General features: G+C 42.8%; 1 protein-coding gene across 2 annotated transcripts in view; it reads right to left on the reverse strand.

The window, feature by feature from the left end:
• The window catches only part of DNAAF3 (dynein axonemal assembly factor 3), a 49,684-nt gene that overhangs the window by 23,876 nt on the left and 6,487 nt on the right, over nt 1-19,321 (reverse strand). For both annotated transcript variants that reach the window (XM_089652581.1, XM_089652582.1), the window contains 3 exons: nt 15,020-15,159; nt 3,644-3,737; nt 226-383 (listed from right to left, as the gene is read on the reverse strand). In XM_089652581.1, coding sequence (XP_089508707.1) covers nt 226-383; nt 3,644-3,737; nt 15,020-15,159 — 392 coding nt within the window. The remainder of the gene's footprint in view (nt 1-225; nt 384-3,643; nt 3,738-15,019; nt 15,160-19,321) is intronic.

The following is a 19,321-nucleotide window of genomic DNA, read 5'->3' on the forward strand; positions in this document are numbered from 1 at the left end:
AATGCCATGTTTTGTTAATCCACCTATGAGCTAAAATTAAGCACACAGTACATTTAAATCCTAACTGAACAGCTCTTAGGCAACAGTGTGGATCCACCAGCTACAGGTAATATTAAAATAAACTCTTAAAAAGTTTAAAAATATCAAACTTACAAAATAAATAAAATTAAAAACATCCTATTCTTTACAATCCAGCTAATTTATTTAGAGAAGGAATGGACAAACCTTGATGGATGACATGTTCAGCTGTGGAAGGATGCTCTGCTGGTACTCCGGGTCAGTGACACAACGTATAAACATTCTACATTTCTCTTGCAGGTAGGTGGAAGTCTTACTACGAATAAGGCTATTTCCAAAAAACTCAAGAAACATTTCACACTTTTCTGCAGACAGAAATAAGGGAAATATTAAAAGGATATATATGGTCAAGCTGTAGAAAACACATCAATTTCCACATTGTATTTCAATTATTTCTAGCCAGCTCCTAATAGTAATCTGAACAATCTTAAAGCTTGTAAGCCTCTTTTGGGAAGAATTTTTCAAATAATCTTATATTGGATTGTCAAAAATAACTAACTATTGGTTTGTAATGTCTATGTGATCTAATAAAAAGGTGGAATTAAAACTCCAGGATGAGGAATAGGGATATGGATAGGATTTTAAGATGGAGTTTCCCCATCATCACACTAGCCAAATTTGGGGGAAGCGATCTGCATGCCCCAAAGTGTCATCCAAGAGAGGTTACATGCGTCTAACTAGTGGCTACCTGAATTAGAAATACTTGGAGATCTCCATTTAAAAACAAAATTGAAGATTTTTTAGATGAGACGAGAGCAGTAGCCAAGTGTCAGCACACATACAAACTGCATGTGGAGAGGGAAGCACCAAGAACAGGGGCAATGCAACCATTCCCAGTACTAAGCCAGTAAATGGAAGTTGATGGTACAAAAAAAGGCAGATTTGTAAAAAGGAGACAACAGAAAGGACTTCACTGCCTGTACAATGGGTAGCCTGATATTCTTCAGGCCTGAAAACAGGAAGGGAAATACATATAGAGCTCAAAGCAGACTGAGGGTTGTATGCTGGGGAAAATAATTTTATGACAAAGCATAAAAAAAAGGGGACACAGAAATATTCTGAAGGGAGCTACCAAGAGGTGCCAATGAGCATATACATGTTCCTGAATGTGTTACCACAAAGACAAAAAGTCAGGACGAAGGGATAGGATTAGACCCAGGTATACCAGTCAAAACAAGGGGGTTATGGGCAGTCCAGAGAATGGTGTGGGATCAACAGAAAGGGAGAAGTAAACATCAGCATTTGGGCAAATGTTTGTGGAATTAGGCTCAGGAACCTTGCAGTAGAAAGTCTCCAAGGCACCCTGAGATATGAACGTTCAGAATGTAAATACGGGTCCCATAAAATAGCACTAAAGATTGTGTCAATTTCATCAGCAATTAAAGACTACATTGATGTGTGAATAGGCAGAGTATAACCCAAAACACTGCATGCTTGGCAACACACACAGTCTATAGGAGACCAGCCAGAGAAGCTTTCAGGACAGGATGGAACCTATCCCTATTAAAGACAAGAGACCCCATGCAAGATTTGGAAAGCCCTTGTAGTTCTTCCTAAAGGGGGACCATCCCTTTTGGCTGTAACAGCTGCAAGAAGGTGTGGCAAAATGGTTTGCTTTTCATGAAGCAGCAAGTAGGACCAGGTGGTAGAAAATAGGGGAGATACACTCTACGTGTACCTCTCTGAAAGACAATGTGAAATATAGGGCTGGGATGTCTCCACTCTTGTGGTGAAGCAAAATGTTAGCAGACATCCCCATACCTTCTAGGGGTGGGGGTGAACCTACATTGTAAAAGTTTCTGAACAGGTCCATTGGGCTTAGAGATGAAGGATCTGCCACAAAATGGATGGAAGTTATCCTTGGAGGGGGCGAACAGGCCGTACATGTACAGTAAAGGATGACAAACCAATAGGGAATTTCGATTGTAGATAGTGGGGTAAGGAATACCCTTACCTCTATAGCCACCTCAGTGCATTTCTAAAAAAAAAAAAAAAAAAAAAAAAAAAAAGGCACCTTTCCGAAGAAAGGTCAGTTGAACCAAGCTCTAAGCCAGGGGTCTCCAAACTATGGCCCTTCAGGTATTGAGGAACTGAAAGCCTCATGAGGCCTTGCAAGACAGCCACAGGCAAGGCTCCCAGAGGCATGATGGGACTTTTAGTACTTTAACAGCTGGAGGGCCATAGTTTGGTGACCCCTGCTCCAAGCCATACAATTCTGCACAAATTCATCAAAAGACATTTTAGAGCTTTCACAAATCATATTGCTTCTTGGCATCTATGCAGATGAGTAGGGCTGAAAACAAGAGATACATACATACATACACACCAGGGGAAAGGTCACCGTTGAGGTTTGTCATGTTCCAAGCAACTGACAGTGGACCTGTCAGAGTAAGAGTAAACAAAACAAAAAAAAAACAAAAAAAAAAAAAACCACCCACACACCACACACAATCAGGGGTTTAGAGCATTGTCAGTCAAGTCCTTGCTCCACAACAAGGAACGACTAGCAACCTGTGGGGAACTTGGAGTTTCCTCAGGGCCTGAAGAGGAAGGCATTTGTTCAATATGAACCTACTCCCAAGTGTCTAACTTCCCATAGTTAAGTGAGGATTTTCTCTGGCTGGGTATTCATTGAATGTTTGCAGACCGAGGGGGTTCAGCATGTCCAGTATGAAGGAATCATAGTAGCCCAGATGCTAACCAGTTTTATGTGGCTGTGTCTGAGGTATCAAGCAAAAAGCAATAGCAAATGATCAGCTTGCATCTTCAGCAGTGCCATACAGAAGATGATCTGATAGTGAAGTGGAAAAAGAGGAAGGGGGGGGGGGGGGGGGGACGTCCTCATTTAAAATTAGTTAAATACTATAGGGAAAAAAAAAAAAAAAAAAAAAAAAAAAAAAGGACACACACACCTTTATAACCTGTGCCTTCAAAACCACCTGTGCACTTAGCACTGTAGCATCTTGTAGGATAAAAGGATACATTTTAGGGTGTACCACAAATCCAAGTAATGATCACACAAAACATAGCCAGAAACTGATGAACAGGGCAAGATAAGGTTTCCCTCTACCCCTGCACATCTCTCTAGTACCATTCAGCGCCCAGGCCAGTGTGCATGCCTCTGAATCAGTATAGCATCCTACAGCCAATGACATTTGTTGCACCACATGCCAAGGTGAGTGCAAATCACAGGATCCAGTCCCCAAAGCAAAACAGAGGCCAACGTGCTTTGGTTCTACAGGGTATCAATCCAGAAAGGATCAGTAAGCCGTAACAAAGTTGGCAGGGTTATACAGAAACAATCTTTTGCCAGTGTCCATTTACCGGAACCATAACCCATGAGTCATTCCTGTGTTGTGTACAATTAGGTTAGAAAACTTCCAGTACTGATGCAACTACCATTAGCTGCATTAGAGCACAAGAAAAATAAATAAGTGGGGTTAAAGAACATTGTATAATTTTTACTGCCTGCATTCTTGAAAAGCAAGAGTGAAATATGCACAGGATTACCTTTGTAGCTCATTTTAACTGGGCCACAGATGACAGATACATCTCAAAATCTTACCTTGTAAACCCATTTGTTCTGAATTTTCCAGTGCTAAAGTCAAAAACAACATTTGCCGTGCCAACAGCTCCAGGTCACTCTCTATTACAAAGAACTGGAAAACAAAAAGAGAAAAAAAAATATAATAATCCAGAGCATACAAAATTACTTGCTTTAAAAAGCAGAATGACTACAGAGCAATACAAAATAGTGTTCAGCAAACCCTGATCAGTTAAAAAAAAAAAAAAAAAAAAAAAAAAAAAAGTATAGTTCATTTTCTGTAAACGCTTTTTTTAAAGACAAAAAGGAATACCATTTTTTCATGATTTTTTTATAATAATTTACAGGAATATGACTCAAACATTTGAGATCTAAAAAAATTTAAAAAAAATTGTAAACAGATACTGGAATTGAAAGTCTGTATCTCAGGTTTTAAACTATTAGCAGGTAAAATATTAAAAAAGCAATACTTTTGCATATAGAGGATAGTTAGAATATACACTATATTGCCAAAAGTATTGGGCCGCCTGCCTTTACACGCACATGAATTTTAATGGCATCCCAGTCCTAATCCATAGGGTTCAATATTAAGAGTTGGCCCACTCTCTGAAGCTATAACAGCTTCAACCCTTCTGGGAAGGCTGTCCACAATGTCTAGGAGGGTGTCTATGGGAAGGTTTGACCATTCTTCCAGAAGCACATTTGTGAGGTCAGGCACTGATGTCGGATGAGAAGGCCTGGCTCGCAGTCTCTGCTCTAATTCATCCCAAAAGGTGTTCTTATTGGGTTGAGTTCAGGACTGTGCAGGCCAGTCATGTTCCCCCTCAACACACTCATCCATGCCTTTGTGGACCTTGCTTTGTGTACTAGTGCGCAGTCATGTTGGAACAGGAAGGGTCATCCCTAAAAACTGTTCTCACAAAGTTGGAGCATGAAATTGTCCAAAAATGTCTGGGTATGCTGACGCCTTAAGCATTACCTTCACTGGAACTAAAGGGCCAAGCCCAACCCCTTAAAAACAACCCCACATCATAATCCCCCCTCCACCAAAAACTTTACACTTGTCAGGAGAATGGTACTGTGCCAACTGCCATACCCAGGCACATCCATCAGTTTGCCAGACAGAAGTGCGATTCATCACTCCAGAGAACACGTCTCCACTGCTCTAGAGTCCAGTAGCCGCGTTCTTTACACCATTGCATCCGATGCTTTGCATTGCACTTGGCAGCTGCTCAGCCACAAACACAAATTCCATGAAGCCCTCTATGCACCGCTTGTACTAAACTGAAGGCCATACGAAGTTTGGAGGTCTTTAGCCATTGACACTACAGACAGTTGGTGACTTCTGCACACTGTGTGCTTCAGTTGCGGATCCCAGTTGCTTCCAATTGTTTATAATACCACTAACAGTTGGCCATGGAAAATTTAGTAGCAAGGAAATTTCACGGATGGACTTAGTGCACAGGTGGCAACTTATCACAGTACCACGCTTTAATTCACTGAGCTCCTGAGAGCGATCCATTCTTTCACAAATGTATAAATTCAAGCACCTAGGCATGCAGACTGCTTCTACAACACCTGTGGCCATGGAGGCGATTGGAACACCTGAATCCAATGATTTGGAGGGCTGGCCCAATACTTTTAGCAATATAGTGTGACACACACACACACACACACACACACACACACACACCTTTTGAAAAGTAAGATTTTAATCAAACAACACAAGAACAATTTCCAAAATTGAAAAAAAACTGAACATTTGTTTAGATTGTAACATGAAAAAGGTCAATATAAAACTTAGATTACAAAATCTTCAGTTTTACTCAAAATTAGTTCATGCAAAAATGAATACACCCCACAACAAAAACTACTACATCTAGTATTTTGTATGACCTCCATGATTTGTAATGACAGCACCAAGTCCTCTAGACATGGAATGAACAAGTTAGCAACATCTATCTTTTTCCATTCTTCAAAACAACCTTTTAGAGCCTGGATGGCGAGTAATGCGCAACTGGTCTCTTCAGAAATCCCCATAGCTGTTCAATTGGGTTAAGATCAGGAGATTTACTTGGCCACTGAATCACCCTGTTCTTCAGAAATGCAACAGTGGCCTTAGATGTGCGTTTTGGATCATTGTCATGGTGGCAAAGTTCATGACAACCAAAGACAGGGGAGTGATGGTAGCATCTCCTCTTTCAATATAGTGCACTACATCTGTGAATTCATGATGCCATCAGCGAAATGCAGCTTCCCGAAACCATCAGCACTTATGCAGCCCCACAGAAAGACACTGCAACTACGTTTCACTGTAGGCGCCATGCATTTTTTTTGGAATCCTCACCTTTGTGAAGCCATACAGCTTTAAAGCCATAAGTTCCAAAAACATTTCTCTTGGTCTGATCACTCCAGAGTCCCAGTAGTCTCTCAGCATGGGACCTGGCAAATTCTAGGTTGCTTTTTTTGTGTATGGGCCTTAGGAGAGGCTTCCTTCATGGACGACACCCATGCATGCCATTCCACTGCAGTGTATGTCGTATTGTGTCACGTGAAAATCACCCCAGTTTGACTTTCTACTTCTTTAGCCAACTGCAGTGAACTTGCATGGCGATTTTCTGCAACCCTTCTCAACAGAAGACACTCCTGTTGAGGAGTTAACTTCCGTGGACGGCCTGGACATCCGAGATGGTTGCAGTTCCATCTTCGTATTACTTTTGCTACAGTATTCTGACTGATAAGTAAAGCTTTGCTGATCTTTTTGTAGCCTTCACATTTCTTGTGTAAAAGGAAGTATTTTCTCTCGCTTTCTCAGGCCTTGTGACATTTCCATGTGGTGCCACTGCTGACAGTTGATAAAAGGATGTTGCTTAACAAAGAAAACCCCTTACCATGTCATGCTGTCTGTTGGACACCTCTTTAATAAATAGACTCACCTGTAGTTGAATTCTTGTTAAACTTTCATTGGGGTGTATTCATTTCTGCAACATCTTGAATTAATTTGTTAAAGAATAATACTTTGCAAACAAGATTTGTTAATTTGCACACACAATCAAAGGCTTGCATTTGGGGGGAGTATTTTGAAGTATAGTGTCCCATTAAAAAAAAAAAAAAAAAAAAAAAAAAAAAAAGTTGATTCTGAAAGGAATGTAAAAGGTTTTCAAAATAGATAGAGATGCAGCATACCTAGCTCTGCTTGCCTTTGGAAGGACTGATTAACAGAGCCCAGGTCAAGCTAATGCTAGACAGTTGTAGCCTATATAGTGACAGGGGGGAACCAAGTGCCAACTGTAGCAATGGCAGGCTACCAAGATTTTTGTCTGGGCTGAGCTGCTTGTGGGGGCTCTAACAGGTCAGTTGACAGATGTTACTTGAAATCAGTCAATTGGGGGATGCCCTCCATAGACCTGATGGCATCCCGGAAAATGCAAACGTGCCCAAATTTGTGGCAAGATTCAGATACGACAAAGCAATAGCTCAAGATGCCTTCCTTGGAGCTTCCCCCTAGTATATTTCTTCCCTCCTACCTCACAGAGAATGATAACCTTGCTGAAATCGCAAAAAAAGAGGTTCATGCCATCTTAATACTACCGTTCTGCTCCTGCAGATGGAATCAGCACCTCCAGTACCCCTGCCTCTGAGGAGGGATTCACTACAACAGGGTCAGTGGAGCCATCCCAATCCTGGGAGATTACAGCTGATTACATTGCTCATGAAATCACCCAGATTACAGTCTCAAGGCCTCTCGGATGTGGCAATTACTATACTATTAAAAGGCAAGGAATTCTACAAACAAACGCTACACACTCCAGAATTTGGGGAACATTTGTAGCCTTTGCTTCACAACGGGAGTTGACCATCGGCTCCAGGTATTGCAAATGTGCTAGAGTTTTTGCAGTCAATGCTGAATACAGACTAGCAAAAAGTACAAAGTGTCAGGACGGTCATCCTTTGCAGGCAGAAAAAAAAAAAAAAAAAAAAAAAAAACACACACAACTTGACACAGAAGTCAGATGACTTGCTTAGCCAGTCCAGGCTGGGGAAAGATCCGGACTTTAAAAAGTCGGAATCCACCCTAGAGCGGCACCTGGCTCAGCCACTCCGTACCCCTGCCCAGCCCAGAGCACCAGTGAGCGCTGGTGGGGCAGAGCAGACAGCGGTGACAGTCATGGCTCTTTGCTCAGAGCAGCTGTGAGAACACAGCAATCATGTGATGGCGGTGGGGGGGCGCATGCAGCATTGGAGCGATGCTGTATCATCCTAGGCAAGTATAACTGAGGGGGAAAAAAAATAAAAAATAAACAAATAATAAGCAAAGCCCATACTTCTCTTTTAATAAAGCAAATTGCTAAGAGCAGCAATAAGAATGCGGCCTCCTAAGAAGAACCTCTTCCTAGCCTGGATATAGTGCTAAAAGACGCTGCTTCAGGCCCCGATTGTTCCCGCAGAGGCGTGCCCATTATTGTATCTATCCTGCAGAGATCCATTTTTCATCATTCTTGCAGATAAAGTTAATCTGCAGCCTTCACCTGCCTTAGCCTACAAGGTAGTCTCCATGTTTCATTTGAATTGGGAGTCAGTCCTATAGAGTTTAACTCATCTGCTTGTTCCAGTGGTTGTGTGAGACCCAAGACCACTGGATATGGTCAGATTGTTTAACGTACCTACATAGTTCCCAACAGATAAGTCTGATAGTTTGCTTATACCATCAGGGTCTAAGAAAGAAGGGGGCAGCATCAGCAAGGATCATAGCTACCTGGATCACCAGGGCGATCACCCTGGCTTATTACCAACAGGGACTGGCTCCTGCACAGACTGTATGAGCTCTGTCAACGGGAGGGGTGGGAGCCTTGTGGGCAGCATTCGCTAACATGTTGTTAGAAGACATATGCAGAACGGCGAGTTTGAGATAAAGAAGCGGGGGGGCGAGAAAAAGAGGAAAAAAACAAAAAAAAAAAAAAAACCCATACACAGCATACCTCCCTAGTAATACACAACACAGTTAACCCTTTGATCGTCCCAAGTTAACCCCTTTCTGCCCAGTGTCATTAGTACAGTGTCAGTGCTTTTTATTAGCACTGATCACTGTATTAGTGTCACTGGGGATGTCAGTTTCACTTAAACCAAATGAATTTACATGTATTGGGATTTTTTTTTTTTTTGCAAAGACATGTAGCAGAATACATTTTGGCCTAAATTTGAGGAATCAATTTTTTTACTGCACATTTAATAGCAAAGTCAAAAATATTGTTTCTTTCTCAAAATTGTCAGTCTTTTTGTTCATAGCACTAAAGAGGCAGGAGGCAGACATTAAATGTGCAGTGTCTGTGTGCACTATATAAGCTGTGTTTAGCCTCAGCTACACACAGTATACAATGCTGTGTATCAGTATCAGTAGCAGGACAGGAACTCCCCATACCACTCCCAGAACAATATAGAGCTGGGCTGAGAGCTGATCAGCCATAAAACAGGATGCTTTGAATTCTCTAAATTTCTGATTGGCTGACAGTTTTTCTTCTCTGAATACAAAGCTTCATGCGAGTGGCAAAGCAGCGCTAAGCCCAACTCTATTCTAATTCACTTCCAAAACACCATATGTAACTGAAGCACCATACAATTTATACAGCACACAAAGCTGCATCAGTTACTCCCTGGTCACACCGATCCGTAAGTCACACGATTTCAAAGTCACAGATGTCTATGCAATTCGCACCAAAATTAACACATACACTACTTTAGAAATCGGTGCAGCTCCAACCAAGTTGGAACCGCATTGATATGACGGCTCTAATTGCGGACAATAGGGCAAGACTTGGCATGCGATTTGCAAGTCGTATGGCATGCAAATTGCATGCCAAGTCGCAACCAGTGTGACCAGGGACTTAGTGATGTAAATAGTTCATTTGGAACACCAGGCTGGTTCAAACAAACTATTTGAAGCTCACCATGACATGGAGGAGATCAGCTTTTAAGTGGTTTTGCACAGAGCAGCATGAATCCTCCCCTTCTCGAGTCCCCCGCAGTCTATCCTGACCCCTCCTTACTGTCGGGCTCTTGCTATGGGAGAGGAGGCACCTGCTGCTCCGTGTGTCCATTCACACATGGAGCAGCGGCTGGGCCCATCCCTTCTCTTCTTGCCTCACTGACTGCGATTGAAAACAGTGGGAGCCAATGGCTCCCGCTTCTGATTCAGCCAATGAGAAGAGGGAGTCCCAGGATAGCCGAGACTACAGTGCACATAGTTGGATCGAGGAGGTGGCTTAGACGATTAGGGGAGCTGGGGGGAGTTGCTGCACAGTTTTTTTGTTTTTAGATAAACCTTTAGAACCACTTTAAGTGCTTAACGAAAACCCTATAGCAGATATACTGCTACCGGGCGGCACCTGTGTGCAGAATCACACAAAAAAAATAAAATAAAATAATAATAATAATAATAATAATAATAATAATAAATATATATATATATATATATATATATATATATATATATATATATTTTTTATTTTTTTTTTTTATATCACGCACGTCATTCTGCATTTCCGGGTAGGAGGAGGAGTGCGCTCTACCCGCGCTGCCATTCACGGCCGCGGATGTCAATCACCGGGTCCCAGCTGGTAATTACCCACCGATGCCCAGTGATTACCGAGCATCTCCGACGGGGAGGAAGATAGTTTTGTTTACAAACAACCTTCCTCCCTGTCAGCTTGAGCACACTACTCAGGATGACGGTGCACAGTACATCAATCCCGATCAGTGTGCTTACAGTGAAGAACCCACCCCCTAGTAAAAACACTCCCAGCATGCAGTTAACCCTTTGATCGCCCCTCACATTAACCCCTTCCTGTCAGTGACACCAAGTTAGTACCCCCCAGTGTCAGAACATCAACCGCAGTCGCTGTTAGAGTAGTTAATAGAGTTAGAGTAGAGTAAGAGTCGTTGATCGCCACCATTACAAGTAGAAAAAAAAAAAAAAAATCCCATTATCTATACCACCATTTGTAAACACTAACTTTCACGGAAACCAAATTAATTTACACATATTGGGGATTTTTTGTTTAGCAAGGCCCAAAAAAAAAAAAAAAAAAAAAAATGTATTTAACACATCAAGAAAGGGAGGTGCAAAAAGGCATGGAAAGCCAGGACACTAGCTGAAATCTATCAGCAATTAGAAAGCAATGCTGCCTCGTCAGTGCCAATTAATACCAGCTGGTTCAGTCTCAACTGATGGTCTATAAAAAGGTGTCTCATTAACAAGGTATCACACAACATACATCTCATGATGGGAAGGTCTTGAGAGAGCTCTCTGCTTTTACCCAACCTTAGTGTTGCAAAACATACTAATGGCATTGGTTACAGAAGGATTTCTAAAGTTCTGAATTTTCCAGTCAGCACTGTTGAGGCCATAATCCAGAAGTGGAAAGATAATTTCACCATAAACCAGCCTTGACCAGGTGCTCCTCACTAGATTTCTGACAGAGGAGTGAAAAGAATTATCGCAAGAGTCAAGGACCACTTGTGGAGAGCTTCAGAAAGACCTGGAATTAGCAGAAACAAAATGGTTTCAAAGAAAACAATAAGTAATGCACTCAACTGCAATGACCTGTATGCACGTTCACCACACAAGACTTCAGTGCTGAAGAAAAGCATGTTGAAGCTCATTTAAAAGTAGGGATACACTAAAATTTCAGTGGCCGAAAACACCTCTTTCGGCTGTAATCCACGCAGCCAAACAAGCCTACTTCCTGACCCTCATCAAGGCCCTCTCCTCCAATCCTCGCCGACTCTTCTCCACCTTCAACTCTCTACTCTCTCCACCCCCACCTCCACCCAGCACCTCACTCACCGCCCTTGAGATTGCCAATCACTTCAAAAACAAGATTGACACAATTCGCAAGGACATTGCCGCAACTCACACGCCCTCTCAACCCGTCCCCTCTCACACAGCTACCCCCTCATCCCCCCCCCCCTGGACATTACCCGCAGGGACTTCGTCACTGCTCAAACTCCCTCCGACCCCATTCCCCCTCACTCGGCTACCCCCTCATCACCCCTCTCCCACGGCCCCACCACTGCTCTGACCTCCACTCCCACCCCACCCTACATTCCTCATACTGAAGCTCCCCCAACACTCCACACCTTTGACCTTACTACCATTGAGGAAGTCTCCAAGATCCTCTCTGATGCCCGCCTCACCACCTGCCCCCTCGACCCTATCCCCTCACAATTCCTACGACCTCCCTCCCCCTCCATCCTACGCTCCCTCACCCACATCTTTAATCTCTCCCTCTCCTCCGGCACTTTCCCCTCCCCACTGAAGCATGCACACATCACCCCCATACTTAAAAAGCCCTCCCTGGACCCCAATGACCCGAACAACCTCAGACCCATCTCCCTGCTCCCACTTACATCTAAACTCCTCGAGCGTCTCGTCTACACCCGCCTATGCTCTCACCTCAACGACAACAACCTCCTCGATCCCCTACAGTCTGGCTTCCGCCCCCTACACTCCACCGAAACCGCCTTACTCAAGCTCTCCAACGACCTTCTAACCGCCAAAGCTAATGGCCACTATTCAGTGCTCCTACTCCTTGACCTCTCTGCGGCCTTCGACACAGTTGACCACCCCCTCCTCCTCAAAATACTACACTCCCTCGGCCTCAGAGATTCTGCTCTCTCCTGGCTCTCATCCTACCTGTCACAACGCTCTTTCAGCGTTACCTATAATGCTACCACCTCCCCCTCACTCCCCCTCTCTGTTGGGGTCCCTCAAGGCTCTGTCCTTGGGCCCCTTCTCTTCTCCATCTACACCTCCTCCCTTGGCCAACTCATACACTCTCACGGCTTCAACTACCACCTCTATGCCGACGACACACAAATCTATCTCTCAACCCCCCACCTCACCCCTTCGGTCTCTGCCCAAATCACACACCTACTGAGCGACATATCAGATTGGATGTCGCTCCACTTCCTTAAACTGAATCTCTCCAAAACCGAGCTCCTTGTCTTCCCCCCAGCCCGAACCCCACCCCCCATTGACTTCTACATCACATCCAACAACGTCAATATCAAACCCGCTCTGCAGGCCAGAGTACTTGGTGTCATTCTGGACTCCAACCTATCCTTCCAGCCCCAAGTCCAATCTTTAACAAACTCGTGCAGACTCCACCTCCGCAACATCGCCAAAATCCGCACGTTCCTAACCCCAGAAACCACTAAACAGCTCATCCACTCCCTCATCATATCACGACTCGACTACTGCAACTCCCTCCTCACTGGCCTGCCTCGCCGCTGGCTATCCCCGCTTCAGTTGATCCTGAATACGGCTGCCAGACTCATTCACCTTTCCAACCGCTCCATTTCCGCCACCCCCCTCTGCCAATCCCTCCACTGGCTTCCGATTGCGCAACGGATCAAATTTAAAATCCTAACACTGACGTACAAAGCTGTCCACCATACTGCCCCGAACTACATCACTGACCTAATATCCAAGTACCGCCCAGCACGCACACTCCGCTCCTCACAAGACCTCCTTCTCTCTAGTTCCCTGGTCTCCTCCTCCCATGCCCGCCTCCAGGACTTCTCCAGGGTGTCACCCATCCTCTGGAACTCCCTGCCCCAACCCATCAGATTATCACCTACTCTCCTCTCCTTTAGGCGCACCCTGAAAACCCATCTCTTCAGGGAAGCCTACCTCACCCCTTGCTAACTTGCTGACCTCCTCCACTCTTCCTACCACTCCATCCCCCACAGCTATCTCCTCCTGTACCACTATCCCACCCCTTCTAGATTGTAAGCTCGAAAGAGCAGGGCCCTCGATCCCCTCATGTTTTGCATTGTATTGGTATTGTTCTGTCACATGTTCTGTCCCCCTTTGTAATGTACAGCGCTGAGTGAACTATTGGCGCTTTATAAATACTGTATAATAATAATAATAATAATGAAAAAAAATCACCGATACAGGTGCCGAAAAAACTCTGCCCCTTGCTGCTCAGTAGTTCAGGCTTACCTGGAAACCCATGGATCCTGATGCTGGGCATAGAGATGAGTGAAAGACAGATGGCCACCACATCTCTCCATGAAAAGGACCGGTCACTAATTATGTCTATTACAAGGGATGCATGCATTTCTTGTGATAAGAATAAAAGCGATTTACTTTTTTGCATGGTTCCTCTTTTAAAAAAAAAAAAAAAAAAAAAAAAAAAAAAAAAAAAAATTTAAGTTTACAGCACAACCGCCCCCCCCACCCCGTGCTTGCACAGTGGTGAATGCATACGTAGGCCATGCCCACATATGTAATTGCTGTTCAAACCACACATGTGAGGTATTGCCACGAACGTTGGAGCAAGAGCAATAAATTCTCGCACTAGACCTCCTCTAACTTTACACTGCTAACCTGTAGAAAATTTTAAAGCATCACTCATAGAGATATTTAAGTACCAAAGTGTCACACCATTCCACAGGCAATTTTAAAGCGTGCCATGTTGGGTATCTATTTACTCACCGTAACATCCTCTTTCATATTGTACAAAAAAAAATTTATTATATACTTTGTTTTCAATCACAGCGTATTTTTTTCCAAAAAATATATTATTCATTTTTAAACATTTAGGTTTTCGGCCAAGTGCATTTTGAATTTTCGTTACCAGAATTTTCATTTCGGTGCACCACTAATTTAAAGTTTGCAGCACACCATTTAGACAAGCCTTTGAAATACTGGGAGAATATAGTCAGGTCAGATAAGACCGAAATTGAACTCTTTGGATGCCATAATACACACCATGTTTGGGAGGTCAAATGGCAGTTCTCCGCATACGGTACTGGCTAACTTCAGTTCATTGAAGGAAGAATGAATGGAAAACTGTACCAATATACTCATGATAAAAATCTGCCGCCATCTACAGTAGTGTATTTAGGTATCGTGCTGCCCTAGGCAACAAAAAAAACCCACGAACAAGCTGGTGAGGAATACGCTCTTTCCAACTTGAAAGGGACAGGAATAAACCCAGTAGTTGAGGGTCAAAAAGCTTGCAACCATCTCTGTGCACTCTGTCCCAAATTGGTGGAAGGAGCAATCGTTCAGTTTGCCAATTTGTGGGATTACATGGAAAAATCTCCAAAACTATCCAGGCATTACTATTTCAAGTTGACATTTACGTTTGTATTGCTACATGTGGAGAGCCAAAACGAGTTGATTTTTTACATGAAATTCAAAATAAGAAATTGTACAAACATTATGACACGTGCAGGGACAGTTTAGTGAGCATATATTTTTTGTGGTTGTTGGCTGTTGCATTGTAGAAGGAACAGTGTACACACACTTAGCAATTTCAAGCTTAAAATTACTTTACTTGACCTTTAACTCCTAAGCCATTGGATTGTACAGAATATTTAACTCACATGAAGTTTCCGATGTGGCCACCTGCGAGCCTGACAGACTGTTTTGAGAAGATGTCTTCCATCACCACATCCCACAAGAAGAATATTCAGTTCAGGGATGTCATCACATGTAGCTAGGTATTGAAGTGTACTCTGACGACCTGAGTGGGGGAGGAAGAGGAGGATTATTTTGAACTGGATCTATATTCTGTGACAGTAAGTTTAAATATGAAGGCCAATTATCTATGGATGTTTTTCTATTTCAAATGCCCCATTACACAGTGACATACCTACTTAGATTCAGTCTGTCCAGATGGTATGGTCACCTGCTGACTTGGAACCATTCGCAGGCAACTCAACTCTTCAATAGGGTAGTGTGGACAACAAATGCCTAGAATTCTATTCCAATAAAAATAATAGCATACTTGGAAAAACTGGCATCTTGGGCAGCCCTCGGGACATGTCAAGGGCTGTACATGAAGACAGACAGATAAGTTGGCCACCAAGACTGAATCTGGAATTATTTTGCAGCCCAAATTTACGTACACTGGTGGCCATTTCCAAACTTAACAATGCTATTGCTACAGAGGCTGCTATAGTCTCCTCGTATGAAACCTAACCCAAGCTTTTGTATAGACGCACTTTACTAGTAACCAAGGTTACTGCCATTATCAATATGTCCCTTCAATATATTTGAACAATGGGTAAAGATTCGGAGGAAGACAGTCACTCTCACAATCAACCCCTCTGGCATAATCCCAGATTGCCTCATTTTCTCTCACTTCCCTGTGGTCTGCAGTGGGCAAGACGAGAACTACAATATTTATACCAATTATATGAGGCTGGTACAATCAGGTCTTTTGAGCAACTTTGACGTGAGCTGCATATTCCGTTACAGTGGTCATTCTATTAGGCACAGCTCCGTCATGCAGCGGGAGCCCAATTTGGCCTACGTAATGTTTCCCTTAGTAATACTGGGCTCAAACGCACCCTTCTCCAATCTAATCATACAGGTCTCATCTCCCTCTTATTAGGCCTTACTTATGGATCTTCAGCCAAGGTCATCACTTAATATGCAAAATAGGTGGTTGCGGGCTATTCCAATCCTTATAGCTGAAAACTGGCAGGATTTATTTAATTCACATGCCAGCATAGTTATCCCGGCCAAAGACAGGCTTATCCAGCTACTTTATTTGTACGGAGTTTATTACACACCAACACGTTTACTTCACATGCATAGGAAATCTACTTCAACTTATCATAAATGTGAATGAGAGATGGGAGATTTCTTGCATATTTTTGGAGCGGTTATAGGTTCTGCCTATAGGGTCTGCCCCTTCTGGTCACAAATTACAGCATTTATTGCAGAAACATTTGATTTACCCCATGCATGTTGTCCCAAACGGTGCCTTCTAGGTATACTTAAGGAATAGGAGGTCTGTGCAGAGATCAGACATTTCCTTTGCTTGTTGTTTTACTATGCAAGGAAAACGATTGCTCTGCACTGGACCCAAACAGAGGTCCTACACCTTGGGTTAGGGAAAAAGCTTAAAAACCAAGCACTGTCCCTCTATAAATGAACGTTATGAGGCAAGGAGATGTCCTACAAAGTTTCATAAGGTGTGGGGCCCACTCAGACACAAGCGATTCTATGTTAGCTTTGATCTCTGACCCAGTTTAGAATAGAAACAGAAAAGTGATGGCCGAAAAAAGACTGAGTGGTCCATCGATTCTGCCCATTTTCTTGTTTTGTTTACTTGTTTGCCTGTGTATAGATCTATGCTTGACCCAAGCACATTTGAAGCCATTTACTGTTGGCTGGCTCACTACCTCTGCTGTAAGTGTATTCCAAGCATCAACTACTCTCAGTAAGATAATACTTTCTGAGATTAGTCTTGAACTTTCCTCCAGTTAGTTTCTTTCCTCCAGACTGGAGGACAACAGTCACTTGTGCTCACCTAAATCAATAGTTCTGGATGTATTTGATACCTTTTTTTTTTTTTCCTTTTTTACTGAACGATTTGTTGGGTGATGGAAAATGTATTAATTATATATTCTATGTAGGGTTACACATGTTTGAAATTTCCCCTTGCAGGTGTTCCCCTGTGCGGTTTTATAGGTCTATGTATATTTATTTTCTCTACACTTTAAGAAGAATGTATTTGAAATATTGTTCTGCCGAGCGTCCAGTTTCTTTTTTTATAGCAGGCTAGGATACCTGCTTTGTGATATCCAGTATGCATTATTGATATGAGCAGACTGGATCTGAAGGACACATATCCCAGTTCAGTTCTACATCTAAAGAGTGACGGGTTAGACAGAAGCTGATGGCTGTAGCAGTCATCAGCTTGTGCTCCTTTTTCTCATCTGGCTGGAAAGTGAAAAATGATCCAGTGTACGGGAGGAGACAGAGGAACATCCTCATTCCTCAATCTTCTCTGCCCGGAATACAACCAGAAGTGAGGATTAGGCACTTACGGTTTCAGAGCAAGAAATCACTGCCCGATACAGCCAGCTTGCAGCTGTAATTGCAATGGAAGGTGGTTCTACAAAAAGTATTGACTCAGGGAGGCCGAATACAAAATTCACACCAATCTTTTCAGATATTTGTAAAAAATTAAAAACCAGTCATTATTTTCCTTCCATTTAAATTATGTGTCACTTTGTTTTGGCCTATCACATAAAATACATTTACTTTTTTGGTTGTAACATGATAAAATGTGGAAATTGTCAAGGGGTATGAATACTTTAAGGCACTGTAAATGGACACAATGGTGCATGACCGAGCAGTTACCAGTTAAAATAGCACAGTGCGATATAGCAAAAAAAAATGGCCTGGTTAGGAAGGGGGTAATCCTTCAAGAGCTTAAATAGTTAAGGTCTTTTGGCATTTATGACAGATAACCTGCATAAGAAACTGGTTGCAGGAGCATGTCCAGAGGGTGGTGATTAACCGCTTCCCGACCGCCCTATAGCAGAAACACTGCTACAGAGCGGCACAGGTGCGCAAAATCATGTGTATATATATTACACACATGATTTTGCATTTTTGGGTAGGAGGCGTGCGCACACCTTACCCACGCTGCCATTTGCATCCGTTAATCACCGGGTCCCGGCTGGCAATTACCTTTTTGCTAGGAAATTACTTTGAACCCAAACATTATATATTTTTTTTAAATCAGACACCCTAGTGAATAAAATGGTGGTGCTGCAATTTATTTATTTTTTTTATTTTAAATATAAATATTACTTTTGATACATAAAAACAATATATTGGCCAATTATTTGGTAAAATATAAAGAGAGGATGGTATGCCGAGTAAATGGATACCAAACATGACATGCTTTAAAAAACTGCACATGCCCCATGCGATGGCAACAAACTGCATACATTTTTAATATCCATAGGGAATGCACAATGCACTGGCACAACGCTGCACAAGCACACGTGGGTGTTTTTTTTTTTTTTTATCACTTAATGCTATCACAGGGAATGCAAATATCCCCTATAACTTCAATGGGCATTGTCATATTCTTTTTTGAAAAAAATCAGGGGTCTATCAGACTCTAGATATCTCCTCTGACCTTACATTATCTCATCAAGATCAGTGTGATCAGATGCTTTCCCAATTTACAAATGGCATTGCTTATATCCTGCAAAACTGAAGTGATGAAATGCTCACAGCTTCCGATTTCTTAGACTATAGAGACGATTGACACTATTCCGGTCTCCAATCATCCCTATGGTCAGCTGGCAGAAACGCCGGCTGCATTCTCAGGTTCCACCGAAGGCCGTGGAAGGCAGTGCTTGTAAAAGTAATCCTGCAGCCAATTAGCCACTGAGATTGCTTTTATATGAAAGCCAATCGCTGGCTGAGGGGAAAAAAAAAAAAAAAAAAAAAAAAAAAAAAAAAAGGGGAACTGAACAGGATTACTCTATTCACATCAGTCAATGTGGATGAAGAGATCTCTGCCCATCCAACAGCACTGCACACGCCTGCTTATGCATATTCTGAGAGAGATTTACAGGTACCTAATAAAATTCACCTGCTAGCGCTGGCAGACATCAGGCCCGATTCTGCAAACACTGTGGGGGTGTTGCATTGGGGCTAAACGCTAGTGCTGGCAGCGAACGGGGATGATCCTGCTAACACTAAATTTTTGGGGACACGAATACTAAAGGGGAACAGGTATAGTTTTGTTCGTGATCAATATATTGATCCATACAAACACTATACTAGTAATGACTGTGATCAGTGACCTATAGCATGAGTGCGATAGTGTGGGGGCTGACCCTAGCTGGGAGGGACGCCAACTGACCCGG

The sequence above is a fragment of the Staurois parvus genome, unplaced genomic scaffold (genome assembly GCF_062004578.1).
Source record: "Staurois parvus isolate SC_StPar_1 unplaced genomic scaffold, SC_StPar_1.0 ptg000686l, whole genome shotgun sequence".
NCBI lineage: Eukaryota > Metazoa > Chordata > Amphibia > Anura > Ranidae > Staurois > Staurois parvus.